This window comes from Pogoniulus pusillus, chromosome 43, assembly GCF_015220805.1.
Source record: "Pogoniulus pusillus isolate bPogPus1 chromosome 43, bPogPus1.pri, whole genome shotgun sequence".
Classification (NCBI taxonomy): domain Eukaryota; kingdom Metazoa; phylum Chordata; class Aves; order Piciformes; family Lybiidae; genus Pogoniulus; species Pogoniulus pusillus.
Genome location: NC_087306.1, coordinates 462,664 through 490,386, shown reverse-complemented (window position 1 = coordinate 490,386; position 27,723 = coordinate 462,664). Strand labels below are relative to the sequence as shown.

At 59.2% G+C, this 27,723-nt stretch overlaps 4 protein-coding genes and 1 long non-coding RNA gene across 6 annotated transcripts; 2 read left to right on the top strand and 3 right to left on the bottom strand.

Moving 5' to 3' along the window:
* The first annotated feature begins 939 nt into the window (after positions 1 to 939).
* On the top strand, positions 940 to 1,338 carry LOC135192646 (claw keratin-like). Its single transcript, XM_064175917.1, has one exon. The coding sequence runs from the start codon at positions 940 to 942 to the stop codon at positions 1,336 to 1,338; it is 399 nt and encodes a 132-aa protein (XP_064031987.1).
* Positions 1,339 to 2,345: 1,007 nt separating this feature from the next.
* Positions 2,346 to 5,550, bottom strand: LOC135192601 (feather keratin B-4-like). Of its 2 annotated transcripts, none has more exons than XM_064175855.1 (2): positions 5,479 to 5,550; positions 2,346 to 3,198 (listed from the first exon to the last, which is right to left on the bottom strand). In XM_064175855.1, the coding sequence occupies exon 2, from the start codon at positions 3,181 to 3,183 to the stop codon at positions 2,791 to 2,793; it is 393 nt and encodes a 130-aa protein (XP_064031925.1). In that variant the 5' UTR covers positions 3,184 to 3,198; positions 5,479 to 5,550; the 3' UTR covers positions 2,346 to 2,790. The 2 variants fall into 2 exon arrangements, with proteins under 2 accessions (XP_064031925.1, XP_064031926.1); XM_064175856.1 differs by lacking the exon at positions 5,479 to 5,550 and adding an exon at positions 3,408 to 3,728.
* Positions 5,551 to 12,530: 6,980 nt separating this feature from the next.
* On the bottom strand, positions 12,531 to 15,848 carry LOC135192618 (uncharacterized). Its single transcript, XR_010309016.1, has 2 exons — positions 15,772 to 15,848; positions 12,531 to 13,893 (listed from the first exon to the last, which is right to left on the bottom strand). It is a non-coding gene; the product is annotated as an uncharacterized LOC135192618 (long non-coding RNA).
* An 8,226-nt stretch (positions 15,849 to 24,074) lies between these two features.
* LOC135192611 (feather beta keratin-like) lies at positions 24,075 to 25,285 on the bottom strand. Its single transcript, XM_064175867.1, has 2 exons — positions 25,128 to 25,285; positions 24,075 to 24,833 (listed from the first exon to the last, which is right to left on the bottom strand). Exon 2 carries the CDS (start codon positions 24,810 to 24,812, stop codon positions 24,516 to 24,518), a length of 297 nt encoding a protein of 98 aa, XP_064031937.1. The 5' UTR covers positions 24,813 to 24,833; positions 25,128 to 25,285; the 3' UTR covers positions 24,075 to 24,515.
* Positions 25,286 to 26,009: 724 nt separating this feature from the next.
* LOC135192609 (feather beta keratin) lies at positions 26,010 to 27,240 on the top strand. Its single transcript, XM_064175865.1, has 2 exons — positions 26,010 to 26,165; positions 26,482 to 27,240. Exon 2 carries the CDS (start codon positions 26,503 to 26,505, stop codon positions 26,797 to 26,799), a length of 297 nt encoding a protein of 98 aa, XP_064031935.1. The 5' UTR covers positions 26,010 to 26,165; positions 26,482 to 26,502; the 3' UTR covers positions 26,800 to 27,240.
* The last annotated feature ends 483 nt before the right edge of the window (positions 27,241 to 27,723 follow it).

Below are 27,723 nucleotides of genomic sequence, written 5' to 3'. Positions count from 1 at the left end.
TGTAATTGGCTGGCATCAGACTCTGCTTCTGGACATGAGGTCCCCTTGGTTGTGTGATTAGCTGAGGCTGGAGCCACCACCCCTTGGCCCATGGCCCCCGGCACTGGGATGAGTATAAAAGAGCTGAGGGCTCCACAGCCTCCATCCACCTTCCTCCACTTGACTCTCCTGATCTCCCAGGTAAGTGCAGCTCTTGGGAGCCTCTTGGGGCCCTCTCCCTGCCTCTCTCCTTACAGCCTCTCTTGCACCCTTCCATAGTCCCTGCTCTCCTTCCCAGTGCTCTTTGCCTGCCTGGAGTCCTGCTGCAGCCTGTGTGATGCTCAGCAAACCTTCCCTTCCTCAGCATAGAATCATGGAGCCAAGGAGGTTGGCAGAGACCTCCAAGCTCATCCAGACCAACCTTTCCCCCAGCCCTATCCAACCAACCAGACCATGGCAGTAAGTGCCCCATCCGGGGTGGTCTGGAACACCTCCAGGAATGGGCACTCCACCACCACCCCGGGCAGCCGATTCTGATGCCAATCACTCTCTCCGTGCAGAACCTCCTCCTAACGTCCATCCCCAGGGGTCCTTTGGCTCTCCTTTGCCTCTGCCAGCACATGGCTGGGATGTGATGGTGCTGGCTGGGAACTGAGGCAGGCTGCAGATGGCAGCTTGGAGCTCCAACGTCCCAAGTGCAACAAAGGGCTCCAGCACTTGGGCAGCTTGGGGCTGCTGCAGCTGTCCTGGCCAAGGGATGTTTTGCTCTCTGTTGTGGGCAGGCAGCAGGAGGGCAGCAGGGGTTGGGAAGCAGCCTGGCAGCTGTGGCCTCCTGAACGGCTGCAGAGCAGGTGCTGGGGTGCAGGCTGCAAGGGCAGAGGGCCAGGAGGGCTGTGGGCTGAGGCCCTGCAGTGAGCATAGCTCTGCCTTGTCTTGCAGCTCTCCCTGCTGCAGCCAAAGATGTCCTGCTCCAGCCTGTGTGCTCCCTGCGGGGTGGCCGCCCCGGCCCCGCTGGCCGACACCTGCAACGAGCCCTGCGTGCGGCAGTGCCCTGACTCCACGGTGCTGATCCAGCCCCCGGCCACGGTGGTCACCTTCCCCGGGCCCATCATGAGCAACTTCCCCCAGTACAGCGCCGTGGGCTCGGCAGGAGCCCCTGTTACGGGTGGCTTTGGAGGCCGTGGGGGCTATGGGGGCCGTGGGGGCTATGGGGGCCATGGGGGCTGGGGAGGCTACGGAGGCTACGGAGGCTACGGAGGCTGTGGGGGCTATGGAGGCTCTGGAGCCTATGGCTGCTATGGCAGCTATGGGGGCTCTGGCTATGGTGGCTGGGGCCGAGGCAGCTGTGGGATCTGCTAAGCCCCTGATGTCCTCAGAGCTCCCTGCTGCATCTGCCCTGGGCCTCCACTAGCAGCTGCCTTTGCTTTCTGGCAGCAGGTGCAGAGCAAAGCTCTCAGCCCCTCTCTGGGCTGCTGCCAAGCTGCTGCTTGACCTTCCTGCTCCTGCTTCTCTGCACACAGCAACCTTGCAGAGCCCCAGCTGCTGCCTTCAGGCTTCCCAGCTCTGCCTGCAGGAGCTGCTCCCTGCCTGCCCTCAGCGCAGCGGCGCTGGGCATGGGCTGAGTGCCCTCTGCTCTGCCCGGCTCTGGGACTGCCAACCTGCCGCAGGAGGGCAGAATCCTTGGGCTGAGCCCAGGCCTGTGCCCTGCTGCAGCCTCCTGCCTGTTGTGTTTGCAGGCCCTGGTTTCTGTGGGGGCTTGCCTGAGTGCCTGCTGCATTTCCCTGCTGCATTAAAGAATCTGCCTTGCATCAGTAACATTGTTTTGGGTCTTGATTTGTTCTTCCTTGGGGTTGGAGTTTTGTGTGCAGCTGAGGGACCTGTTCAGTTGGGAATCTGTTCCCTGGAAGTGTTTGTGGGGAGTGTGGATGTCCCTGAGGAAAGGCTGGAGAGCTGCAGGGCAGGGAAGCTGCTAGCTCTCTGAGCTCACCAAGCCCAGCCACCAACCCAGCACCTTCCTTGGCCTCTAAACACATCCCCCGGTGCCTGCCCACACATGTTTTGGATGCTCTGGGCGTGGGCATTCAGTCACCTTCCTGGGCAGCCTTTTCCAGTGCCTCAGAGCCCTTTCAGTGCCGTAGACTTTTCTGATGTCCAACCTAAGCCTCCTCTGTGCACCTTGAGGCCACTTCCTCCTGCCCTACCGCTGGTTGCTTGGATGAAGAGTTCAACCCCAACTGGCTCCAGCCTCCTTCCAGGGAGCTGTTAGAGACTGAGCAGGTGTCCCCTCAGGCTCTCCAGCAGTGAGAAGCAGAACTCCCAGTTCCCCTCAGGCTCTTCTCCCCAGCAGTGAGAAGCAGAACTCCCAGTTTGGTACAGAGAATTTATTTGGAAAGAGAGAGCTGCCCTGGAGCAGCACAGGAGATGGGAACCACCCTCCCAGGGCTGCTGATCGCCAGGCTCAAGGTGCTGCAGTGTGTGTGTAAAGATCCTGAGCTCTCCTTTGGAGCAGCTGCTGGGTGCATCTCCTGGCACCCTGAAGTCACCTCCCTGAGGTCAGTGCCAAGGATAGAACTGGCACAGCACAGAGCACAATGGAAGCAGATGCCTAAAGCCAGAGGAGAACGGGTCTAAACTACAGGAAAATGAGCAAATGCAGACCTGGGGCTGCCTTGGGCAGGTGCTGAGCTTGGCAGCTCCCACTCTTTGCCGCTGGAACCAGGTGCCAGCTGGTGCCAAGCAGCTCCTCCCTCAGTTTGCGTCTGGAGTTTTCTTGGCTGCTTCTCCCAGCTGCTGGGGCAGGGGCGGCAGAGCTCAGCGTGCCCAGCGCTTCCCAGAGCGCTGCGAGCTGCAGGGATGTGTCCATTGGGAGGAGTAGGTGTAGGAGTACCTGGGGGCACTGCGTGGCTCAGGCCTGCTGAGCACCTGAGGGCCAAGTTTGTCAGCTGCTGCCTCCAGCCTCCCCGCCACGGGCAGAGGAGCTGCCGCCGGAGCCTCTGGCGCGGGCACCTCGGCGGAGCCCACAAGGGTCTGCTGCGGGTAGGTGGTGAGGATGGGCCCCGGGAAGGTGACGACCACGGGGGGGGGGTAGATGATCACGCGGGAGTCGCCGCAGGCCACCACGCAGGGCTCATTGGTGCTGCTGGCCAGCGGCTGGGGGCACTTCGCCTGGCAGGGGTTGGTGCAGGCCAGCTGGGTGGAAGCCATCGCCTGGCTGGGGCCCTGCAAGGGATGTGCAGAGTTAGCAGAGAGCAACTTCACCTGCCTGGCCTCATGGATGCCCTGGGGCTTGCTCCTGGGGTCTTCGACAGAGGTGAGAGTGGAATGGGTTGGGTGGGAAGGGACCTCCAGAGGTCACCAGTCCAAGCCCTCTGCAGTCATCAGGGACACCTGCAGCAGGGCAGCTTGCCCAGAGCCACATCGAGCCTCACCTGCAGTATCTCCAGGATTGGGACCCAACCACCTCCCTGCAGCTGCTGGCCAGGCTGCTTTTGGGAAGCTGGCTGAGGACAGCAGCTGAGTTCCACCCCTTGTAGCTACTGCCTTAGCCTGCATCCCTTTGTCCTTCCTCAGATGGTGCTTTAAGCTTCTTCTCTCTCTTCCTTTCCTCTGGGAGCAGAAATCCTCCCTTCCCTTGCCTACCTCCTCCACACCAGACACCTGCTCTGAAACCTGCTTCGGCACAGCTGCTAGGGACAGGCTTGGACTTGCTCCTGCAGCGTCTCTGCTCCCACAGCCTCTCTGCTCCTCCCACACAGCTCAGCCTGCGTTGCACAGGGAGCAAGGGGTGGGGAGCTCAAACTTGGCTTTCCAGTAGCTGGGGTCCTGAATCATTCGTTTAGCAGCCTGCTGGGTTTGCTGTTGTCTTCTCCTTGCATGTTCCTGTGACTTTCAGGCACTAAAACCATTCCACTGAGGCACAGGAAAATGAAAGGCTAAGGGTGAGGAGGTGTGGAAGTGGTGAGCAGGTAAGGCAGAGCTCGGAATGCTCCCGTGGGGGTGGTGCTGCCAAGCCAGGCAAGCCAAGTGTAGTCCTTCAGCCAGGCCACCCCCGTGGGGCTTTCGTTCTGCTCCTGGGAGTAAATCTGCAGGCAGGAGGCAGTTCTCCAGGACGGGGCCCTGCAAGGCTTGCTTGAGCTGGTGGATCCCAAACTCTTCCACCTCATGAACAAGCCCAAATGGTGAGTTTATTCTCCTCGGGGTCCTGTGTCTCAGAGCTGCAGTCCCTGAGGAGGGCCAGGGACCGTGGCTGATTTGCAGTGCCCTGCACAGAGGCAAAGAGCAAAACCAGGACGGTTGTGAGGCAGGGGGGAGGGGAAGGGCAGGAGACAGGGAAGCTTTTTCCTTCTGGAGAAGAAGCTTCCCGAAGCATGCACCCAGCAGCGCTGCCTGCTGAGGAGGATAAAGGGAGCAGTGCCCTGCAAGCTGCTTTCCCTGCACCCGAGAGCTCAGCGTCACCGTGCAGCAGGTGCTGGCACAGGGCAGGGAGCTCTGATCCATCTTCCTGCCTCAGCTACAGTTAGAAGAAAGCAAAACATCCTCAAATACATCATCCTGGGTGAGAGGGAAAGAAAAGCCACAAAAGCAGAGCCAAAAACCCCAAACAACTCAATCAAATAAAAAACTAAACCAAGTAACAGAAAACCTCAACCCAACCCCTCTAAACCAACCCAAACCCAGGCTAAAACCCCAGGCAGAGCATTTCCCACCCCCAAACCCCCTCAGGTTAGAGCAGAGCTTTCACCTGAGAAAACCCCAAAAAGGAATCAAAATCAATCTGCTGAGTTTTGATCCCTGTCCACAGAGAGCAAAAGGAGCAAAGGCTTTGCCAGAGATGCATTTCAGTGCTGCAGCTGCGGTGAGATCTGCTCAGCATCTGCTGCAGCTGGCTGGGGGGAGCAGGGCCAGCACTGCTGCCTGGCTGCAGCTGCACACAGCTGACCCCAGAAGGGATTTGCCTCTGTGCTCCCCTCGGCACCATCCCCCCAGCACCACTGCTCGGAGCTCTGCCAAGAGCTGTCCAGAACCAACTCAAAGATTACTCCTTCTGCCCTGAAAAGGAGAGCCCAAAGCAGAACTGGGAAAGCCTCTTCTGGTTCCCCCTCCTTATGCAGAGGATCTCAGCACGGCTGGAAGGGACCCCAGAGCTGATCCCCTCCGATCCCCCGCCGCGGGCAGGGACACCTCTCGGCTAGGCTCAGCTGCTGAGGGCATCACCCAGCCTGGCCCCAGGCAGGAGGCATCCACAGCCTCTCCCGGGGTCTGCCCACCCTGCACTGCAGAACTCCTTCCTCGGCTCCAGCCTAACCCTTCCTGCTCCAGACCATTCCCCCTTGACCTGTCTCAGACCCCCCCATGAGAAGCAACTCCACAGCTTGGCCAAGGTCTGCAGCATGCTGCAGGAGGTCTCTGCAGGGTCAGTCCCCAATGCCACCAAGCTTCAGGCCAAAGCTCCTCAGGATCATTTACTTTTAACACGCTGTGGGATCAGATCAGACTTACTCAGAGCAGCGCAGAGAACAAGCCAGGAGCAGCAGCCAGGAGCTCCTGGTGGGGAGAGGCTTTTATAGCCCTGCCCGGATCGCCTGGGGGGAGGCTGAGACACTTTTGTGCGCCAAGGCCTTAATTACTGCTGGAGCGAACCCTGCTGCATGCTCCTGCTGCTGGGGCTGCGGTAATTTTGCTGCTGCTGGTGATTAGCTCAGGCTGAGCTGGGGAATGACACAAACTGCCCAGGCTGCCCGGCAAGCTCTTTTCAGCTGCTTCCTGTTTTCGCTCTGCTGATTTCATTAGGGATTAAAAACAGGCCAAGGATGAAAGGAGCTGTGGGGATTTATCTGAGCTGCACACAAGGCTGCACAGGAGAGATGCCAGGGCACAGGGGCTGGCAGATGACAGGGCTCAGTGCTGGCAGCACTCATGAGATTGGGCTTTTCCATGGGTTCATAGAATGGGTTGGGTTGGAAGGGACCTGAAAGCTCATCCAGTTCCAGCTCCCCTGCCATGGGCACCTTCCACCAGCCCAGGATGCTCAAGGCCTCATCCAAGCTGGCCTTGAACACCTCCAGGGAGAGGGCAGCCACAGCCTCCCTGGGCAACCTGTGCCAGTGTCTCCCCATTCTCACTCTCAACAACTTCTTCCTCCTCTCCAGTCTCAATTTCTCCTCTCTCAGCTTAAATCCACTGCCTCTCATCCCAGCACCACCAGCCCCTGCTGGAAATGCCCAGCTCCTATCCATGCCCAGCTCCCACCCATGCCCAGGTCCTATCCATGCCCAGCTCCCACCCAGCCTTGCCCCGACTGCTTGGCTAAAGGTCTAGGGCAGGTCTGGGTTTGACCTGGCAGGATGCTGCTGAGCTTTGCAGATGTCTCTTCATGCCAGACCTGATGCAAAACCCCTTTAGAGGAGCAGAAGCAGCCCAGAGTGATCTCCTGAGCAGAGCTCAGCTCAGAGCTGGTTCAGTGAAGACTTTCCACCTGCTGCCCCGCAGCAGCTTGGAGCAGCCTGCATCCAGCAGGATCCACCACCATCAAAGGATTGCCATGCATAGGAGCTGCCTCTCAACTTCTTTGGCAATCTCATTTCCAGATGTCTCCAGAACATTCCTGATCAGCTCCCATGGCCCAGGGCAGCTCCTGGGGCGCCTCAGAAGTTCAGACCAAGTAACAGCAGCAGCACAGGGCACAAACATCCTCCTGCTGCTGGAAATTCAGCTCGGGGGGGTCTGTGATTTCCTCTCACGCATGAAGCTTCCTTCCCGAGGGAAGTGAGCCTGGAAGCTGTCTGCCGGGACAAGGTCCTCCTGGAGGCGTCTGCCACTGGAGGGAGCTTCCCTTGGCACACACAGCATTGCTGAGTTGGGTTGGGCTCTGCTGGGTGCCCTGGCTGAGGCTGGGGTCTGCTGGGTGCTCTGGATGAGGTTGGGGTCTGCTGGGTGCCCTGGCTGGGGTTGGGGTCTGCTGGGTGCTCTGGATGAGGTTGGGGTCTGCTGGGTGCCCTGGCTGGGGTTGGGGTCTGCTGGGTGCTCTGGATGAGGTTGGGGTCTGCTGGGTGCCCTGGCTGGGGTTGGGGTCTGCTGGGTGCTCTGGATGAGGTTGGGGTCTGCTGGGTGCCCTGGCTGGGGTTGAGGTCTGCTGGGTGCTCTGGATGAGGTTGGGGGTCTGTTGGGTGCCCTGGCAGGAGCAGCCGCAGCTCTCCTGGGTTCTCCTGGCAAGGAGGGCTGGGTGCTGCAGGTGGCTGCTCCCCCCTTGAACAGAAGGTGGTTGTTGATGCCCAGGCAGCAGGCATGGAGCTCAGCCCTGCCAAGGAATTCTGGCTGGGCACTCTGGCAACAGGCACCCAGGAGCCAGCAGGGTGCCCATGGCCAAGGAGGCCTCAGTGGCTCCCAGGGGTGCTCAGGAGAGAGTGGCCACAGGCTGAGGGAGGTTTGCTTCTGCCTCTGCCTTAGTGAGGCCACATCTGGAGCCCAGGGAGCAGCACTGCAGCTGTCTCTGGAGAGCTTCCACCCCCTCTGGGCACTGTGCTTCTGGACAAGCTGCTGTGGCTGCACCCAGAGGGCTCTGGAAGTTTCCATCCCCCCCACTGCCACCTCAGCAGGGCTGAGCTGGGCAAGCAAAGGCTGCTCCAGCACAGCCCTAGAGCAGGAGCTTGGCCTGGCCTGGCAGAACCTGCCAAGAGCCCTGGGATGTGCTAAAAGCTTTCCTCCTTCTGTGAGGCTGCAGGAGAAAAATGGAAGGGTCCAGAGTGAATTTCCCCAGGTCCAGAGAGCTGCTGGAGAGAGTCCAGAGACAAGAGGCTGGGCCCAAACTGTTCTTAGTGCTGCCCAGGGCTGGGGCAAGGGGCACAAAGTGGAGGCCAGGAGGTTGCAGCTGAGCAGGAGGAGAAAGTTGCTTGAGGTGAGGGTGCTGAGGCCTGGAGCAGGCTGCCCAGAGAGGCTGTGGAGTGTCCTTGTCTGGAGAGCTTCCCACCCCCCCTGGGCGTTGTGCCCCTGGGCAAGCTGCTGTGGGTGCCCTGCTGGAGCAGGAGGAGATCTCCAGAGGTCCCTTCCCACCCTCCATGCTGGGATTCAGGATTCTGCCAGAGCTGGGAGCTGGCTCCTGGCTGGCAGTGCCTTGCCCACAGTCATTAACTCCTTTCTCCCATAACCTCCCCAGACCACACAGGATCAATTTTTCCCTCGCAGCTTTGGTGCTGTGCTTGAGAGTGACTAACAAAGGGAATGGAGGCAGCAGAGGGCAGGGAGCACTGCAGGCTCCTGCCCACGATGTGAAGTGTTGGTTTTGTCAGCAGCCTTTAATTGAGGACTGCTGGAGACGACTCTGAGCCGGCAGGGCAGAGCCAGCAGCGCTCCTGGCCCCTGCTAGCTGAGCTGGGGTTGGTGTGGCTGAACCTGCTCAGCTTCGGCAGTGTTTGTGCAGCTGAGTCAGGAGCACTGCTGAGGAAGAAATAATCAAAGGGAAACGCTCCGGGCTGGGTGCTCTGCCGGGGCAGGGCTGCAGCACTCCTCCTCCTCCTCCTCACTTCAAAGAGGCTCCTGCTTGCTGACATCACCTGGGCAGGCTTGGATCAGCAGGAATTCTGCCACTGGGCAATTAGGGACTGAAGTACAGGTCCAGATCTGCACCAGGAGTTAATGATGTGGTCAGGCAGAGGTCCACTTGGGTTTTCTCACAGCATGGTGAGGGTTGGAAGGGACCTCTGGGGACCATCTCCTCCCTCCTCCTGTTCCAGCAGGTTTGTTTACAGCAGGGTTGTGTCAGCCAGGTTTGGAAGCTCTCCAGACAAGGACACTCCACAGCCTCTCTGAGCAGCCTGCTCCAGCCCTCCAGCACCCTCACCCCAAACTACTTTCTCCTCCTACTCAGCTGCAACCTCCTGGGTTCCACTTTGTGCCCCTTGCCCCCAGCCTGGCTCTTGGCACCGCTGAGGAGATGCCAGTCCGAGGCTCTTGCCTCTACACTTTAGCTCTTGCTGAGTACTGCTCAGATGCCCTCTGGGGCTGCTCTCCTGCAGGCTCACAGCCCCAGAGCTCAGCCTTTGCTCCTCCCAGAGCTGCTCCAGGCCCCTCAGCACCTTCCCAGCTTCTCCTGGACTCCCTCCAGTAGCTCCCAGTCCCTCAGCAACTGGGCTGAACCCAGAACTGGCCCCAGCACTCCAGAGGTGGCCTCTGTCAGAAACTGCCTGTCTGCTTTTATCCCAAATTGGAATTGAAAGTTGAATAATTCAGACTCTGAGGCCATGAGTCACAGCCTAAGGAGGGCAGTGCCAGCACCACCTTGCCAGGTCTCCTCTGGGCCTGCAGCATTGCCCAATGTCAGGCGTTAGCTGCAGCCTTGATCACAGGCAGCTGCCTGCATAGGCAATGTGCTTGTGAAACCTCCCTGGTCCTCACGGCCCTCCCAATGTGTTTAATCACTCAGGGAGGTTCCAGAAACACCTCACAAATCCTCAGGTAGGGCATCAGGAGCAGGACTTAACCAAACCCCAGCTGCTGGGGGTGGCCAAGCACTGGCGCCGGTGCCAGAGTGAGGGCTGCTGTGCCCCAGGTGTGCTTGGCACAGCTTGGCAGCTGAGGGTCTCTTGAGGATGTCGTGGGGGGAGGGGGAAGGAGACATTACCCTGCCTGCTGCTGCCTGGCTTCTTGCTTCCCAGCCCCATGGGGGCATGCAGGGGGCTGGGCATCCTCTGGGGCTTCCTGTGTCTTTGGCAGGAGATTTCCGTGGCTCAGCAGATGCTAAGTACAGTGGAGAGGCCAAGACCTGTAGCTCTGTTCCGTCTAGAGAGCTGGGATGGAGAAGCCTGAAAACCACCAAGAGCTGCTCAGCTGCCCTGGGGAGCTGGGAGGAGAGAAACGCTGAGGGAGCAGGGGAGGAAAGGGAGGGCAGGAGGCAGGGCAGAAGCAGGACCTCTCCCTCGCCACGGGAACTGCAGTGCAAGAGAACCAAACTGCTGGAGCCCAGAGCATCCCCAGGTGATGCAGGCTCTGCTGGCATGCCCAGGCTGCGTGCCCAGGCTGTGTGCCCTGTCTGAGCCCAGCTCCGCTGTTTCCCTCCTTCTGCTGCTGTGTGTAGGTGGAAGGCTGAGCTCTGCAGGAGGCTTCAGGAGGTGCTCAGGAGGCGCTCAGGAGGCGCTGAGCTGGCTGCAGCTTTGGTCTCCACAGCTCCCTCTGGCAGCCCCACGGGACACGGCAGAAAGAGCCTCCCCTGGCAGAGCCACAGCAGGGCTCAGGCTGGCAGAGCTCAGATCAGCTGCTCCAGCCCCGCCGTGGGCAGCGACAGCTCTCAACTGGAGCCTCTTCTGCCTGGGACCAGGTGGTAGAGGAAATGGCCTGAAGGTTTAGGTTGGATGTTAGAAGAAACTTCTTGCCTGAAGGGTTCTGAACCACTGGCAGAGGCTGCCCAGGGAGCTGGTGGAGTCACCACCCCTGGAGGTGCTCAATGCTGGTGCAGCCATGGCACCTGGGGACATGGTTTAATGGCCACGGTGGAGTTGGGCTGATGGTTGGACTCATTTGGCCTCCTCAACCACAAGGGACATTGCTGGCTCACAGCTTCCTGTCCACCAGCTCCCAGATCCTCCTCCAGGAAGTTGCTTTCCATCAGGCCAAGCCCTCAGCTGTGTGGCTGCAGAATCACAGTCACAGACTGGCAGGGGCTGGAAGAGACCTCCAGAGCTCATCCAGTCCAACCCCTGCCAGAGCAGGATCTCCTAGACCAGGTCACACAGGAACACATCCAGGCAGGGGCTGAGCATCTCCAGAGAGGGAGACTCCACAGCCCCCCTGGGCAGCCTGTGCCAGGCTCCTGTCACCCTCAGAGGGCAAAAAATCCTCCTCATGTTTAAATGAAACTTCCTCTGCCTCAACTGCCACCTGGCACTGGGCATCACCCAGCACTGGCATCACCCAGCAGAGCCTGGCTCCAGCCTGCTGGCACTCACCTGCACACACTGATGACCACTGCTGAGGTCACCTCTCAGTCTCCTCTCCCAGCCCCAGCTCCCTCAGGCTCTCCTCCTAGCAGAGCTGTTCCATTCCCCTCAGCATCTCTGTGGCTCTGTGCTGGACTCTCTCCAGCACTTCTGTGTCCCTCTGGAGCTGGGAGTCCAGAACTGGACACAGTGCTCCAGATGTGGCCTCAGCAGGGCAGAGCAGAGGGGCAAGAGAACCTCTCTGACCTGCTCACCGCAGCCCTGCTAACCCACCCCAAATGGCATTGCCCTTCCTGGCCCCCAGAGCACACTGCTGGCTCATGCTCACCCTCCCATCCCCCAGGACCCCCAGATCCTTTTCCCCTTTGCTGCCGTCCAGCAGCTCAGTCCCCAAGCGCCAGACCCCACACTTGCCCTGGCTGAGTTTCAGTGCAGGGAGCGCCTCCTGCCGCAGAGCAGGGGCAGGGACGTCCCCTGCAGCCCTCACCCAGGTCGTTCCGGAGCGCTGAGGTTGCTCAACCTTTGGATGTCTCAATGCCAGGGCTGAGCTCTGCAGTGCACAGCAGGATGTTTGCTCAGGCAGCCTCTGGCTGTTGCTGCTGGAAGGATCCCACAGCAGCCGTGGGGAGCTGAGGCTGCTTTGTGGACAAGGAAAACCTGCACATGGAATTTGTGGACTTCAAGGACTTGAGCAGGTGAATGTGGAGAAATGTGCTGGGGGTGGAGAAGGCTCCTGGCAGCAGCCCCCTGAGATGGCCTTGGAGAGGGTAGTGGCAGCTGGAAGGGACTTTTGGAGGTCATTGAGCCCAAGCCCCCTGTTAGTGCAGGTTTGTCTGGAGCAGGTCACAGAGGAAGGTATCCAGGTGGGATTTGGAAGTCCCCAGATAAGGAGACTCCACAACCTCTCTGGGCAGCCTGCTCCAGGCCTCCAGCACCCTCACACCAAACAGGTTTCTCCTTAAGTTCAAGTGGAACCTCCTGGGGTCCAGTTTGCTGCTTCTTGTCCTGTCACTGCACCACTGAGGAGGCTTCAGACTGGAAGAAGCTGGATTGAGATGAGGCATTAGGAGGAACTTCTTCCCCACGAGGGTGCTGAGGCACTGGAAGAGGTTGCCCAGAGAGGCTGTGGAGGCTCCAACCCTGGAGTTGTTCAGAGCCAGCTTGGATGGGGTCTCAAGCAGCCTGGGAGGTGTCTCTGTTCATGGCAGGGGCTTGGAACTGGAGGATCTTTGCAGCCCCTTCCAGTCCAACCCATTCTGGGACCTGCTGGATGGGCTCCTGCACTCCTGCCAGCCTGGGAAGCAGCACGGAGGAGGTTTCATGGTGATGCAACCAGAAAGGTGTCCAAGAACTACTCCAGGGGTGGGCTGGGGCTGCACTGGCTCCAGCAGGCTCCAGAGCACCTTTCCAGCCTGCACAAGAGCAGCTTGGCTGAGCTCTTGGAGAGCCAAAAACGCTGAGTGGAGATTTGGGCACTGAGCCTCAGGAGGGTGACTGTGCCACTGACAGTGAGCCTGGCAAGGGAGTGATGAGCCCCACAAAGGTGACACCTTGGTGACCCCCCCCCCCAAGGGTTCCAAAATCAAGTGGGGGCAGAATAAAACGAACTAAGGAAATCCCAAGAAGTGTCTGCTGCAGGATAACATTTAATGAGCAGGAGAAGCTGGAGGCACAGGCAGGGAACGAGGTGGGGAGAGGAGCTCCAGGGCCTCAGGAGGTGCTAACAAAGCATCTCCAGCTCCATCAGCCTGGGTCAGAGGTGATGCCCAAAGGGATCTGCCCTGGCAGGCACCCGAGGCTCGGGGCTGGTTGGGTGTTTGTGCCCTGGCTTGCAACAGATGAGCTGCAGGCAGAAGGCAGCTGGGGAAGCATCAGCAGGTGGTGAGCAGGAGCCAAGCACAGGAAAGAGAAAGCTCAAAAGAGAGGCCCAAGGAGAGCTGCGTCTGGGGGGGTTGGGTGGGAAATGCTGCCTCAAGACCCATCCAAATTCCCAGTCCCTTGGCAGGTGCATTTTGGAGCCCAAACTCTCAAGCTTCTGATTGGAAAGCATTTTGTGCTGGGGAGAGATTGAGGCTGAGAAGTCAAAGGTGGAGTAAGGACTGGAATTTATTGAGACACATTGAGAGCCACCCAAAGAGAAAGAGGATAAAGTTTGGCCTCTTTTAATCTTCTTTCTTGAGAAACTCAACTTTTTTTGGGGGGGTTTAATTTCTTGTTTAAAAAATTATGTATTTCATTTTAACTGTGAATTGAGTTTGACTTTCATTCCCTTGGGAATTTCATTTCATTGTGATTTTCATTTCCATTTCATTATGAATTTCCTTTTCATTTCATTGTGGATTTCATTTCCAATTCATTGTCAATTTAAGTTTTCAGTTGGTTGTGAAGCAGCCCAGCAGTGACACTTCCCTCCCTTGCACTTTGGGCACCCTGGTCCTCAGGCAGGTTGCTAGTGCCAGGAGGCCAAGCTCTTAGTGGCTACCCTGGGGTCTGTGAGTGCTCAGCATTCCATAATCCATTATCCATAAACTTAGTCGTGGTCAGTTCTGCTTTGCACTTAACCCACAGCTACCCAGGGCCAGATTTAGGTTGGCCTGCAAGGAAGGTAACAGAATTGATTGGACAGGTGAGGAGAAAGAGGCTGGAAGGTTCCTGTCTCACAGAAGGCTCCTGAGCTGCAGCCCAAGTTCCATCCTGTCCCAGAGCTGCAGACATCCCCAAGCCCGGGGGAGCCCCTGGGGCCCAGCAGGTTTCTGATGTCAAACAAGGCAGTGGATCCCACTATGGTCTGCTGAGGGAAGGTGGTGAGGGTTGGGCCAGGGTAGATGACAGAGTAGGGGGGCAGGTCGGGGTCCAGGAAGTCCACTCTGGTGTCTGGATACTTGATGACACAGAGCTCGTTGGAGGTGAGGGCGAAGGGCTCTGGGCACAGCACCCCCGGGGGCAGGCAGCACTCGCTGAAGGGAGACATGGAGCAGATCCAGACCTGCAGCACAGGAGGAGCAGAGGGAGCAGAGGCTCCTGTTAGTCCTGCAGGAAGTTCCCACAGACAAGGAGGTTTTAGGAGGCCTGGAGTGAGGGTTGGCAGAGGGGGCAGGGCCGAGGTGCAAATGGTTCAGGTGAGAGCAATCACAGAACCGCTTCAGCTGGACAAGATCAATGAACCCAACCATGACCTAACCTTGCCAAGGCTGGGGCCAACCCACGGCCCTCAGCAGCACAGCCCTGCAGCTGTTAAACCCCTCCGGGGAGGAGCCATCCACAGCCTCCCTGGGCAGCCTGTGCCAGAGTCTCCCCACCCCGTACTGAAGAACTTCCCCCTCAGCCCCCCTCTAACCCTGCTCTGCCTCAGCTCCAAACCATTCCCCCTTAGCCAGACTCTCGCAGAAAAATTCCTCTGCAACCTTCCTGGAGGATCCCTTCAGGCACTGGAAGCAGCTCTAAGGACCCCCCAGAGTTTTCTCCTCCCCAGGCTCCCTCAGCAGAGCTGCTGCAGCCCTTGGCTCATCTTTGTGGCCTCCTCTGGCCTCACCCCAGAAGTTTCTGTGTCCTTCCTGTGCTGGGGACACCAGAGCTGGAGGTGGGATTGGAGGTGAGGTCTCAGCAGAGCAGAGGAGCACAACATCTGGTGACACTTCCCAGGTCACTGCTGCCTGCATCCCAAACTTCTTCTACCCAAACCCTGCTGGAAGCCACAGCCCCAGCTCAGCTCCAAGGTTTTAGCTTCAGTTGTCCTCCTCCTCGTGCTGGCAGAAGGAAAGCTGTGGGGGTGAGGGTGGTTACCTTATCTCACCTGGTTAGGAGTGGAGCAGTAGGATCTGGGCTGGAGATCCACCCAGATTTATTGCTCTCATTATATCTCATCTGGATGACAATATCTCAATCTCCCTAAGCCTGCACCTGATACCAAGGGCAAATTTTCTTGGCCATTGTACAATGAGAGCTTGGCAGGCTGAGGGTGCCCTGGATTGTGCCCACACTAATTGGGCAAGGCCAGCAGGGCGAGGGAGAAGTGATAATTTGCTTCACTTGATCAGTCTGAGCTGGTGTGGAAGGGTGGACTTGGACTGGCTTGCCCAGTGAGCCCCCACCCCGTGTGCCCCAGGAGCCTGAGAGAGGCACAAAGGTCAGGGCAGGTTTCCCATTGCAGCCCCATGCCCTTGCTGCCTGTCCCAGTCCTCAGGACTGCATCCTCAGCTATTCCCAAGAGACCTCATTTTGCTTTGGAGCTGAGAGCAAAAGCAAAGACAGAATCACCTTGAGCAGCTTGGAAGTGGATCTGAGGGGTCTGGAGGGAAGGGTAGTGACCGGGAGCAGTCTGAGGGCAACATCCTGGGAGTGCTCCGGGGCAGACAACCTGCCAAAACTCCCCAGAGGATGCGAGAAAGGAGCCCTCGGGCAAAACTCCTAGACTGGGAATTCAACGCTGGAAACATCTTTTAGCTGAAGCCAGCACAACGTCTCTGTTTTAGCAAGAGAAGAAACCTGAGGTCCAGCCTCTGGAATGCCCTGGGAAGGGTCTGGGACAAGTTCTCCAGCTGCTGAAGGCAGCTGAGGCTGAGAGCAGCAGCAGGAGAATGATTTTCGTTTGCCTGCTCTGGAGAAAGTGAGAAGAGTCCTTGCCAGGCCCAAACTCTTCAGCCTCTCCAGAGCTCTGTGGGAAGCATTTTTGCTCTCACGACCGGCCGTGGGGAGCACAAAGTTGGTTCAACAGTGGAGGGGGGGAAACGCAACGGGTCCCAAACTACAGGACAAGAGAAAAGCTGCTCCTGGAAGGATTCTGCCTCCCCTGCCCCTTCCCCAGTTGAATCTGTCGCTGGGTTACGCTCAAGTAAGGAGAAGAATCAATTCAAAGCTAACTTACCGCAGCCGCCAAGGAGCAGAGCAAGAACAGCGACCAGAGCAGCGCTGCTTGGCCAAGGCTTTTATAGAGGCAGCCTCACCGCCTGCAGGATGTGACACCCTCTGCGCATGGGCTCTTAATTAGTTGCAAAACAAACTTTGCTGCATGCATAACTTGTGCAGCTAATGAAACTGCTCTGCTGCCTGTTTGTGTTTGTGAGCTGCTGCTGCTGCAGCTCTGCGCACCGCTGGCACCCTGCAGCAGTGCCCACTCGGACGTTTCCCTGCCTCAAACCCGACCCTGGCAGGCTTCGGAGGCCACATTTCAGGCAGAGCAGGACCAGGGGGCTTGTGCTCTGCTTTCCCTCCCCACCCTCCTCAAATTCAACCTGTGGGGGGATTCAGGAAGTGTTAGCAGAAGCATTTACTGTCAGAGGAGAAGAGGCAAAGCATAGGAAATGGAAAAGGGGGAAAGGAGAAGAAGTGGAAAAGAGGAAAAACAGAGGAAGTGGAAAAAGATGAAATCACCTCAAAATCGCCAGGCTGGAGAGGGGGCATCAGGAGTGGCGAGGAAGCAGAGGTCTGGAAGCGCAGCCAGCCGGCGCGGCCAGCAGCTTCGAGGCATAGCAGCCACCCGGAGCAGCAGCTCCGCACCCCGAGCCAGGCTTTTAACGCGGAAAAGGCACTAATTAAAACCTTTTGTAATGGCAGGGATAAGGGAGACAGAGGTGGGGACACTTAAGGAGGACAATAGAAGTGGCTGCCTGGCACTCGATCCGCGTAGCCGAGTGGGCAACACCCCGAGGAGAGCTTTTGTTCTGCTCGCAAGCTGCCAGCGGCGCTTTTTTTGCCTTAGGACCCTTGCTGGCTTGCTCCCGAGCTGGAATAATTCATGGTGGAGAGGCAAATGTGCAGTAAATAATAATTATGGACAGAGGAATCCTTCCTCTTGGCTGCCGAGGGAGAGGAGGCACCTGGCATCTGCCCAGCGCCACGCAAGGGTTGCTCCTGGCTGTGCCTCGGCATCCTGCGAAGAAAGAGGAGTTCTGAGCCTCAGATGGGAGCTTGCAGAGCTTGCTGGTGGCTTGAAATCACAGCACCACAGCCAGACTGGCACAGCCCCCAGGAGCACCAAGCCCAACTCTGACCCTGCTCTGCAGGGTTCACCTCAAACCACAGCCCCAAGCACCACATCCAAACCATCCTGAAACACAGCCTGGGGGTGACTGCAGCAGCTCCCTGGGCAGCTCAGGCCAGTCCCTGACCACTCTCTTCCTGAAAAGCTTCTTCCTAATGTCCAATCCAACCCCCCCCCAGCCTCAGCCTGAGGCCATTCCCCCTTCTTCTGTCTCCAGTTCCCTGTGAGCAGAGCCCAGCAGCAGCCTCTCCACAACCTCCCTTCAGGTGGCTGCAGACAGCAATGAGCTCTGCCCTCAGCCTCCTCTTCCTCACCCTGCCCTTCCCCAGCTCCCTCAGTCGCTCCTCAGCAGATTTATTCTCCAGGCCCTTCCCCAGCTCTGTTGCCCTCTTCTGGAGCCTCTCCAGCACCTCCACAGCTCTTCTGTGGTGCCCAAACAAGTTGGTTAGTGGAGGACTCAGAAGCTTTCTGAGTCTGGAGTAAGTGAGAAAAGTGACCTTGCAGAGAGTTTCCCTGCCCAGGTGCCAAGGAGGAGTGGGGGCTGCTGCTTTCTCCAGAGGGCCCTGGGGTGGATTGGGCAGCCTGCTCCGGGGCCAAGAGAAAGAGCCTGGACCCTTTGGCAGGTGCTGGGCAGAGGGAGCCTGAGCTGCTGCCTGCTCTCCTGCCATGGTCTGTGTCAGGGCTGCAGGCACCGGGGGGAGGTTCAGATTCTGTGTCTCAGTGCACTCTGGAGGCTCGAATGCAGCACAGCTGAGGCTGGAATGCACTCAGCAGGCACTGACTGCAGTGCATGAAGTCCTCACACTGCTGAGCTGCTGTTTGGGCAATCAGCAGATGGAGCCTCCTGGGGTCCACTTTGTGCCCCTTGCCCCTTGCCCTGTCCCTGGGCAGCACTGAGCAGAGTCTGGCCCCATCCTCTCACCCCCCCAGACCCCTTTAGCTCTTTCTGAGCACTGCTCAGATGCCCTCCGGGGCTGCTCTCCTGCAGACTCTCAGCCTTTGCTCCTCCCAGAGCTGCTCCAGGCCCCTCAGCACCTTCACAGCCTCCTCTGGGCTGTCCCCAGGAGTTCCCTGAGTCCTTCCCTCCCAGCTGAATTTTCCCTTGCCTTTGGCAGATTTTAATCCCAGTTGTTATGGAGGTTTGAAAGCGAAGCTCAGAGAGGCATAAGCTGTCAGAGGTCACTTGGTGAGCCAAGGCAGCAGCCTGCAATGAAAGAGGCTTTCCCCAGTGACATTTATCATCCTCCTCTCTAATTGGAATTCCAGCAGCTCTCTGGAGTCTTAAGTGGGATTGCATTGGATGGGGCAAGTGCCCGCAGAGAGCAGCAGGGCTGGAGCTGATTAGAGCTGGGGACCAAGCCAGGAGGGATCAGTCACTGTTCCACAAAGCCCTCTGGATGCAGGGGATTAAGGGAGGGGCTGGCAGCACACAGGGAGTGCTTCCCGAAGTGACTTCCCCAGTTTTACACCAAAGATCTGTGGCAGCTGGAGCTGAACACAGGCCTGGGGGTGAGAAATGATTTGAAGTCCTTCAGATTCCATCCCCCAGTGCTGTTTCCACCACAGGCCAAGGCCTGCAGGGTCTGGAGGGGGCTGCAAGAGAGCTGCAGAGGGACTCCTGACAAGGGTGGGAGTGCCAGGATGAGAGGCAGTGGATTGAAGATGGAAGAGGGGAGGTTGAGACTGGAGAGGAGGAAGGAATTCTCAAGGGTGAGGGAGAGCCTGGCACAGGTTGCCCAGGGAGGCTGTGGCTGCCCCCAACCTGGGGGTGTTCAAGGCCAGCTTGGATGAGGCCTTGAGCAGCCTGGGCTGGTGAGAGGTGCCCATGGCAGGGAGTTGGACCTGGCTGAGCTTTAAGCTCCCTTCCAACCCATTCTGGGGTTGGGGATGAAGCTTCTGAGCTGTGTGGAACCACAACTGTGCCTCTGCTTTGCCCTCTGGAGCATCCTCCTCTCGGAGATAACTTTGTTTGTTTACAAGATAAGAGGCTTGGAGTGGAATCTGCTGACTTGGAGTGTGCAGAGGGATTAGGAGTCCTGCCTGGAGGTTGGCTTGCTCCGGAGGGAACACCTGTGCTTGGGACACCCTCCCTTAACTGCACGGAGGGGTTTTGAAATCCAAGCTGTCACTTAGGAAAGCTGCACTGCCTGCTGAGTGTGGAGCAAGGACCAGCCCTGGCGTGAGAAGCCTGCAGCAAAAAGCATCCTGCGGTGCTCAGCTGGGGCTCGGCAGGGATCTGCCTGCGTCGGTGATCAGCCGGAGAGGAGCAGCCGCGGGAACAGCTGCAGCACCCCAGCGTGGCGGGGAGGGACCTCTGGAGAGCATCTCCTGCCCCACCCCCGGCTCCAGCAGAGCGCCCACAGCAGCTAGCCCAGGGGCACAGTGCCCAGGGCAGCTTTGGAAGCTCTCCACACAAGGACACTCCACAGCCTCTCTGGGCAGCCTGCTCCAGGCCTCAGCATCCTCACCCCAAGCAACTTTCTCCTCCTGCTCAGCTGCAACCTCCTGGGCTCTACTTTGTGCCCCTTGCCCTTTAGCCTGGTCCTGGACACCACTGAGCAGATGCCAGCACCAGGCTCTTGCTCCCCACCCTTTAGCTCTTGCTGGGCATTGCTCAGCTCCCCTCTGGGGCTGCTCAGGCTCTCAGCCCAGGCAGGGCTCAGCCTTTGCTCCTGCCAGAGCTGCTTCAGGCCCCTCAGCACCTTCCCAGCTGCCTCTGGACTCTCTCCAGCAGCTCCCAGTCCCTCTTGAGTCGAGGAGCCAGAGCTGGCCCCAGCACTCCAGATGTGGTCTGACCAGGGCAGAGCAGAGGATGAGGAGAACCTCCTTGTCCTGCTGGCCACTGGTTGAGCCCCGCAGCAGGGGAGCAGGTGCAGGTTTGAGTAACTCCTGAGGAACTCAGGATTGCCTGAGAAGGTTCAGGTGTCCTCTGCCAGAGGTTTCCTCACTGCTTGCTGTGGGAATGTGGCAGCAGTGCAATGCTGCCTTCCACCTGAAAATCAGAGCTGTGTGGTGATGCAAGCACCGTGACAGAGCTGGAGAGGTGCTGCAGGGTGACCTTGTGCCGCTGCCATCGTGCTGGAGACTGCAAAATATGATAATGAGTGTTTTGCATCTGTAAATAATTAATGAGAGCTCACAGAGTGCTTTGAAATGCTTTAATCTGGGACTTCCGCAGGCTTCTCCCGCGGCTGGCCTGGGGGTGGGATCCTTGGGAAGGCATCCAGGGTGGAGGGAGGGCTGGAGCCGGAGGAGTGCTCAACAACAAAAGGAAAAGCAACTGACGGAATGAGAGGAGCCACAAGGGTGGTCCCAGGGCTGGAGCTCCTCTGCCCCGAGCACAGGCTGAGGGAGCTGGGGCTGGGCAGCCTGGAGAGGAGAAGGCTCCAGGGGGACCTCAGAGCTGCTGCCAGAGCCTGAAGGGAGCCTGCAGGGAGGCTGCAGAGAGACTTTACATGAGCAGGTCTGAGCCAGGCCCAGGGGAATGGTTTGGAGCTGAGGCAGAGCAGGCTGAGAGTGGAGCTGGGGAAGAAGTTCAGTGCCAGGGTGGGGAGAGCCTGGCACAGGCTGCCCAGGGAGGCTGTGGCTGCCTCGGGCAAGGGCTCCTGTCAGGATGCTCTGCGTGCTCCTGGGACCGGCTGTGCTATGGCAGCTGCTCCTCTCTGATCTCTCCTGGCAGCCTGCTGCTGGCTTCAGCCGCCCACAGCCTGAGCAGATAAACAAATCCGAGGTCACTGCTGCCAGATCGGCCGAGGCAGGTCAGGGTCACAGGAAATTCCACCTCAACGGGAGCAGAAACCTCTTCTCTGAGGCTGATGGAGCCCTGGAGTCCAGAGAGGCTCTGGAGTCTCCTTCTCTGGAGAGCTTCCGACCCCCCCTGGATGTGTCCCTGGGTGCCCCTGCCCTGGGTGCTCCTGCCCTGGCAGAAGGCTGGGGCTGGATGATCTCCAGAGGTCCCTTCCACCCCCTGACCTTCTGTGGTTCCTGCCCTCAGTGCTGCTTTATTTCTCCTTCCGTTGCAGCTGTGTGAACTGCTCACCCCGGCTGCCTTGAGGTCTCTCCTCAGCCTCCTCCAGCCTCACCTCCCCCAGCTCCCTCAGCTGCTCCTCCAGACCCTTCCCCAGCTGGACACTCTCCAGCAACTCCTAAACGATCACACAGCACAACCAGGCTGGCACAGCCCCCCAGGAGCACCAAGCCCAACTCTGACCCTGCTCTGCAGGGTTCACCTCAAACCACAGCCCCAAGCACCACATCCAAACCATCCTGAAACACAGCCTGGGGGTGACTGCAGCAGCTCCCTGGGCAGCTCAGGCCAGTCCCTGACCACTCTCTTCCTGAAAAGCTTCTTCCTAATGTCCAATCCAACCCCCCCCAGCCTCAGCCTGAGGCCATTCCCCCTTCTTCTGTCTCCAGTTCCCTGTGAGCAGAGCCCAGCAGCAGCCTCTCCACAACCTCCCTTCAGGTGGCTGCAGACAGCAATGAGCTCTGCCCTCAGCCTCCTCTTCCTCACCCTGCCCTTCCCCAGCTCCCTCAGTCGCTCCTCAGCAGATTTATTCTCCAGGCCCTTCCCCAGCTCTGTTGCCCTCTTCTGGAGCCTCTCAAGCACCTCCACATCTCTCCTGTGGTGCCCCAGTCTTTGCACAATACTCCACGATGGAGTGGGTTGGATGGGAAGGGACCTTAAAGCTCCTCCAGTTCCGTGGGCTGGGACACCTGCACCAGCACAGGTTGCACCTCCTCATCTGCTGCCTCGTGGTGGTGATTTAACCCCCCCCAGGACGTTCCAGCTTGGTTCTGCTGCTGCTGTGTTTAGTCAGAACTCAAAGCAGCTCTGGAGCTGCTCCAGACCTTTCAGAAGAGGCTGTGGTGGTGACACAGCCAAAGCCACTTTTTAATGAGCAGCCATCAATGAATTAATTAATGAGCCTGGTGTCTGCAGCTGTGAACTGTTGCCCGCTGAGGGGAGGCTCTGCAGCTCCCACTGACATCACTGCCTGGCACTGGCCCTGCCCCTGCAGTGCTTCCGTGGGCTCCACAGGGCTGTGTCTCGCCCAGTAATGGCCATTTGGGACTGGCTTTGAAGTTCTGCCCTTCAGAGGAGCCCAGGGAGCCCCAGGCAGACACAGCCCAGTGCCTCCTCCACGGGCAGTGCAGGCAAGGGAGGAGCAGGACTCTGATGATGCTGGGGAGGAAACTCAGTGGATTCAGGTTTTGTCTGTTGGGGTTTGGGGTTTTTGTTTATTTGTCTGGTTTGGGATTTTTGGTTTCTTTTGGAATGGACAGAAAAAAAACATCTCTGTGAATCCTGGAATGGATGCTTCAGTCCACCCCAGTGATCCCTGCCAGACCTGCTCCCAGTGGATTTCACAGGATCACAGATGTCAGGGGTTGGAAGTGACCCAAAGAGCTCATCCAGTCCAAGCCCTGCCAGAGCAGGACCATCCAAGCTAGCTCAGGGCACACAGGAACACATCCAGATAGGCCTGGAAAGGCTCCAGAGAAGGAGACTCCACAATCTCTCTGGGCAGCCTGTGCCAGGGCTTGGGACCTTACAGCAAAGAAGTTCCCCCTTGTGCTGAGCTGGAACCTCCTGAGCTGCAGCTTCCATCCACTGCTCCTTGTCCTGTCCAGGGAGCAGTGAGCAGAGCCTGTCCCTGCTCCTGACCCCCAGTGCCTGTCCCCCCCTCCTGACCCCCAGCCCTCAGAGGTTTATAAGCATTTATTGAGTCCCCTCTCAGTCTTCTCTCCTCCAGGCTCTCTGCCCCAGGGCCCTCAGCCTCTCCTCATAACTTGGTTTGTCTCTGAACTGGGTCATTTAATTCTGGCATCGTTTGGGTTGGAGAAGCCCTTTGGGACCATCCAGTCCAGCATCAGCCCAGCACCACCATGGCACCAAACCCTGGCTGCAAGTGCCATGGCTACAGGTTACTGGAACACCTGCAGGGATGGGGACTCCACCACCTGCCTGGGCAGCCTGTGCCAGTCCCTGACCACTGCTGCTGGGCAGAAACTGTTCCTCGTGGTCAGCCTGAACCTCCTCTGGTACTTCAGGCCATTTCCTCTCATCCTATCTCCTGATACTGGGGAGAGGAGCCCAAACCCACCTGGCTCCAGCTTCCTCTCAGGCAGCTGTAGAGACCCAAAGGTCTCCTCTCAGTCTCCTCTGCTCCAGCCTCATCACCAGCTCCTTCAGCTGCTCTTCCCCAGTCTTGTTCTCCAGACCCTTCTCCAGCTCTGTTGCCCTTCTCTGGCTCCAGCTCCTCATTGTGAGGAGCCCAAACCTACCACAGGATTTGAAGTGCAGCCTCCCCAGTGCCCAGCCCAGGAGCACAATCCCTGCCCTGCTCCTGCTGGCCTCACTGGCTGGCACCAGGAGGGACTAAGAGCTGTTGAGCTGCCACTGTGCAGCCTCCTCAGCTCGATGCCTCCTTGGAGGCACAAAAGGACCTCTCCAGACAGCCTGCAGAGTGCTGTGACTCTTCTGGAGGATCTGCTCCAGATTCAGCTTCTTGCAGGACTCAGTGACTACACAGAAGGACTCCACCACACTTACAGCAGCTCTAAGGTGCCAGAGATGCCTTTTCTGCTCCCGTGCAGCATTCCCAGGACAGATGATGAGGCTGCCTGAGTCTTTCAGGTGGGGAAGGATGAGTCCCCTCTGACCATTCTTCTCCCTGCCCATCTCACACCCCCATGGGCACCCCAGCCCCACTGTGCAGCTCTCCTGCAGAGGGTCCCCCTCTCCCTTCACACAGCTCCCCAGGCTGCTCCTCACCCCTCAGCTTCTTGAGGGCTCCTTCCAGCACAGGGCTTGCAACAGGGAAGGGAAAGGACAGACAGGGAGAGGTCAAGGTGCAGTCAGAGCCTTGGGCAGGCCTTGTTGGGCAGCACACAAGTGGCTTTGGTAGGCCAGTGCCTTCCCTCAGCAGCCAGCAGCCACCCACAGCTGTTGCTCAAACATCCCCTGGGGAAGCTCCTGGGCACCCACTACAAACTTAGACTGCACCACAAACCTCTGAACCATCTCAGGGCTCTTCCCATACTCTGTGAGGACACTCAGCCTCTCCAGGCAAGCTGGAGGATGACTGCTGGCCCTTATCTGTCTCTGCCCTGCAGGGCACCGCAGTGCCCAGGGAGAGCTCGGGCAGGAGCGGCAGGGGGCAGGAACAGGAGGAGCCATCAGCTACAATGCAGCATAAACTTTAATGAGTCAAAAGAGGGAAACAAAGCAGTGCCCGGGGGAAGGGGCACAGGCCAGGCTGCTGCAAGGGCAGCTGGCAATCAGGCCCCCTCCACAGCGTGGCACACGAGTCTTCTGCACACACAGGCGGGCACAGGGCTGGCAGCAGGGCCCCTGGCAGCTCGCTTCAGCAGGAAGCCCTGGCACAGGCCGGCAGCAGACAGCAGGGACTCAGGACGGGCAGAAGAAAGCAGCAGCAGCAGCAGCAGACACCTGCTGGAGGCCTTTGCAGGCACCGCAGGCTGGCACCTTGCTGCCTCCCTCCTGGGCAGCAGCTCGAGAGGGTGCTCAGCCCAGCTGCAAAGCCTGCCCAGCAGCGCCAGCCTCAGCCCAGCACCTGGCTTGGGGCTCCCTGGTCCAGGCCTCCCTGGGCTCGGGCAGGGCTCTAGCAGGGCAGGCAGCGTCTGCCGCAGTAGCGCCCGCCCAGGCCAGACAGCCCAAAGCCCCCGGAGCTGATGGGCACTCCACTCTCGCTCAGGATGCTGCCCACAGCAGCAGAGGTGGTGGAGCCCACGGCGGTGTTCTGGGGGAAGGAGCTGAGGATGGGTCCTGGCAGCGTCACCACCACGGGCGAGGGCTGGATCACCACCCTGGAGTCCTGGCACTGCCTGACACAGGGCTCGTTGCAGCTGTTGGCCAGGGGGGTTGGCCCGCAGGGGCGGCACAGATCGTAGCAGGACATGGCCGAGGGCTGCAGCTGGACCTGGAGAGAGGGCAGGCAGAGACAGGCAGCGTGAGGGGCAGCCTGGCAGCCTGCAGGGCACGGCACAGGCACAGGCACAGGCAGGGGAGCAGCACAAGGCTGAGCAGCGAGGAAGAGAGATGGAAGAGCAGGAAGGGAGCCCTGCAAAGACAGCCCAAGAGCTGCTCCCTCTTCCCTGTGCTCATGGCAAGGAGCTGTGGCTCAGGAAGACAACCAAAGCATCGCGGCTAAGGCTGCACTGAGCCCCAGAGACAGAGAAGGAGAAGCAGCGAGGCAAAGGCGCTGGCAGCTCACCTTGGTCAGCACGGAGGAGAAGGCAGGAGCAGGATGAGGGAGCCTGCTCAGGGCTGCCTTTTATAGCTCCCACAGCGCCCCAGGCCCAGAGGCTCCTCTGCCCATGGAATGTCTCTGCCAGCAACTCATCTGCATGCAAAACAGCCCCATCAGAGAAACGAGGCCACTGCTGCTGCTCCCTGCCGCTGCCTTTGCATTTCCCTGCCCCTTGCAGCTGCCCTCGGCCACGCAGGCTCCTTTCAACTCCCAGAATTAGAGGCCAGGAATGGTCCCAGGGCAGTGCCACATCAGCACAGGCTGATGATGCAGCCAGGGATGGGCAGAGCCCCACCTCAGCAGATGGTGCCAGGCCCTTGCCCTGCAGGGGCTCCCTTTGCGGTGACCACCCTGAACAGGACCTCCCTTCCCTGCCTGCTTTCAGCTCCTGCAGCTCAGAGCAGGAGGGTAGGAAGGGGACATGGCTGCATGGGGAAGGTCTCTTCACTCGTTCCCCTGTTGAACACAAGGCAGTTAGGAGCTGGATAAATGCCCTCAGGGCACTGTCACTGGCAACAGGTCAGTGACACCCCTGGTCAGGGCCTGGGCAGAGCTGCCTACAGTGCTGAGCACTCAGGAAACTGAGGGCAGACCTTGAGTAGTGGCCTTGGGCTGCTGGGCTGCAGGGAAGGATGCGCCTCAAAGGAGGCCCCCCAGGGCATGGGCCTGGCAACACCTGCTGCCCATCCCTGGCTGCATCATCAGCCTGTGCTGATGTGGCACTGCCCTGGGACCATTCCTGGCCTCTAATGCTGGGAGTTGAAAGGAGCCTGCGTGGCCGAGGGCAGCTGCGAGGGGCAGGGAAATGCAAAGGCAGCGGCAGGGAGCAGCAGCAGTGGCCTCGTTTCTCTGATGGGGCTGTTTTGCATGCAGATGAGTTGCTGGCAGAGACATTCCATGGGCAGAGGAGCCTCTGGGCCTGGGGCGCTGTGGGAGCTATAAAAGGCAGCCCTGAGCAGGCTCCCTCATCCTGCTCCTGCCTTCTCCTCCGTGCTGACCAAGGTGAGCTGCCAGCGCCTTTGCCTCGCTGCTTCTTCTCTCAGCCTCTTCTTTGCCTTTTGGCCTTGGCCAAGTCTTTGCCTCCCTCTGGCTTTGGCTCCTGACCTGCTCACAGCATTTCTGCTCTTGCTGCCAGGCCGGGAGATAGGTGGGAGCAGCTCTTGGGCTGTCTTTGCAGGGCTCCCTTCCTGCTCTTCCATCTCTCTTCCTCGCTGCTCAGCCTTGTGCTGCTCCCCTGCCTGTGCCTGTGCCTGTGCCGTGCCCTGCAGGCTGCCAGGCTGCCCCTCACGCTGCCTGTCTCTGCCTGCCCTCTCTCCAGGTCCAGCTGCAGCCCTCGGCCATGTCCTGCTACGATCTGTGCCGCCCCTGCGGGCCAACCCCCCTGGCCAACAGCTGCAACGAGCCCTGTGTCAGGCAGTGCCAGGACTCCAGGGTGATCATTGAACCCTCGCCCGTGGTGGTGACGCTGCCAGGACCCATCCTCAGCTCCTTCCCCCAGAACACCGCCGTGGGCTCCACCACCTCTGCTGCTGTGGGCAGCATCCTGAGCGAGAGTGGAGTGCCCATCAGCTCCGGGGGCTTTGGGCTGTCTGGCCTGGGCGGGCGCTACTGCGGCAGACGCTGCCTGCCCTGCTAGAGCCCTGCCCGAGCCCAGGGAGGCCTGGACCAGGGAGCCCCAAGCCAGGTGCTGGGCTGAGGCTGGCACTGCTGGGCAGGCTTTGCAGCTGGGCTGAGCACCCTCTCGAGCTGCTGCCCAGGAGGGAGGCAGCAAGGTGCCAGCCTGCGGTGCCTGCAAAGGCCTCCAGCAGGTGTCTGCTGCTGCTGCTGCTGCTTTCTTCTGCCCGTCCTGAGTCCCTGCTGTCTGCTGCCGGCCTGTGCCAGGGCTTCCTGCTGAAGCGAGCTGCCAGGGGCCCTGCTGCCAGCCCTGTGCCCGCCTGTGTGTGCAGAAGACTCGTGTGCCACGCTGTGGAGGGGGCCTGATTGCCAGCTGCCCTTGCAGCAGCCTGGCCTGTGCCCCTTCCCCCGGGCACTGCTTTGTTTCCCTCTTTTGACTCATTAAAGTTTATGCTGCATTGTAGCTGATGGCTCCTCCTGTTCCTGCCCCCTGCCGCTCCTGCCCGAGCTCTCCCTGGGCACTGCGGTGCCCTGCAGTGTAGGGGGTGGCTGAGAGCACTTGGTCAGGTCACTTTTTTTTTGGGGCTTGAGGAGCAGTGGAGTGTCCCTGCAGGGATCATCTCAGCTGCTCTGTTCTTCCCGAAGCCTCCCACAGCTTTGTCCTGAGCTCTAGGCCTGTTGTGGCCCAAGAGCAAACCTCTGCCCTGCTTGCCATGCCTCCAAGCCTTGCCTGGCATGTGTCCTGTGCCCAAGGAGTCTTAATGCCCCAGACCATCCCTCTGTGTCCCCCAGGTCCCGTTCACATCTACCCTGCAGTGCTGGCAGAGCTGCTCAGGCACTGTTGGTAGTTTCTGTGGTACTGAGGGGAGGGCACTTTGCCAGCCTCTCCCTGTCCCTCTATTCTGCACTGCCAGAGCTGCTGCCAGTCCCAGCCCCTGCGCCCTGC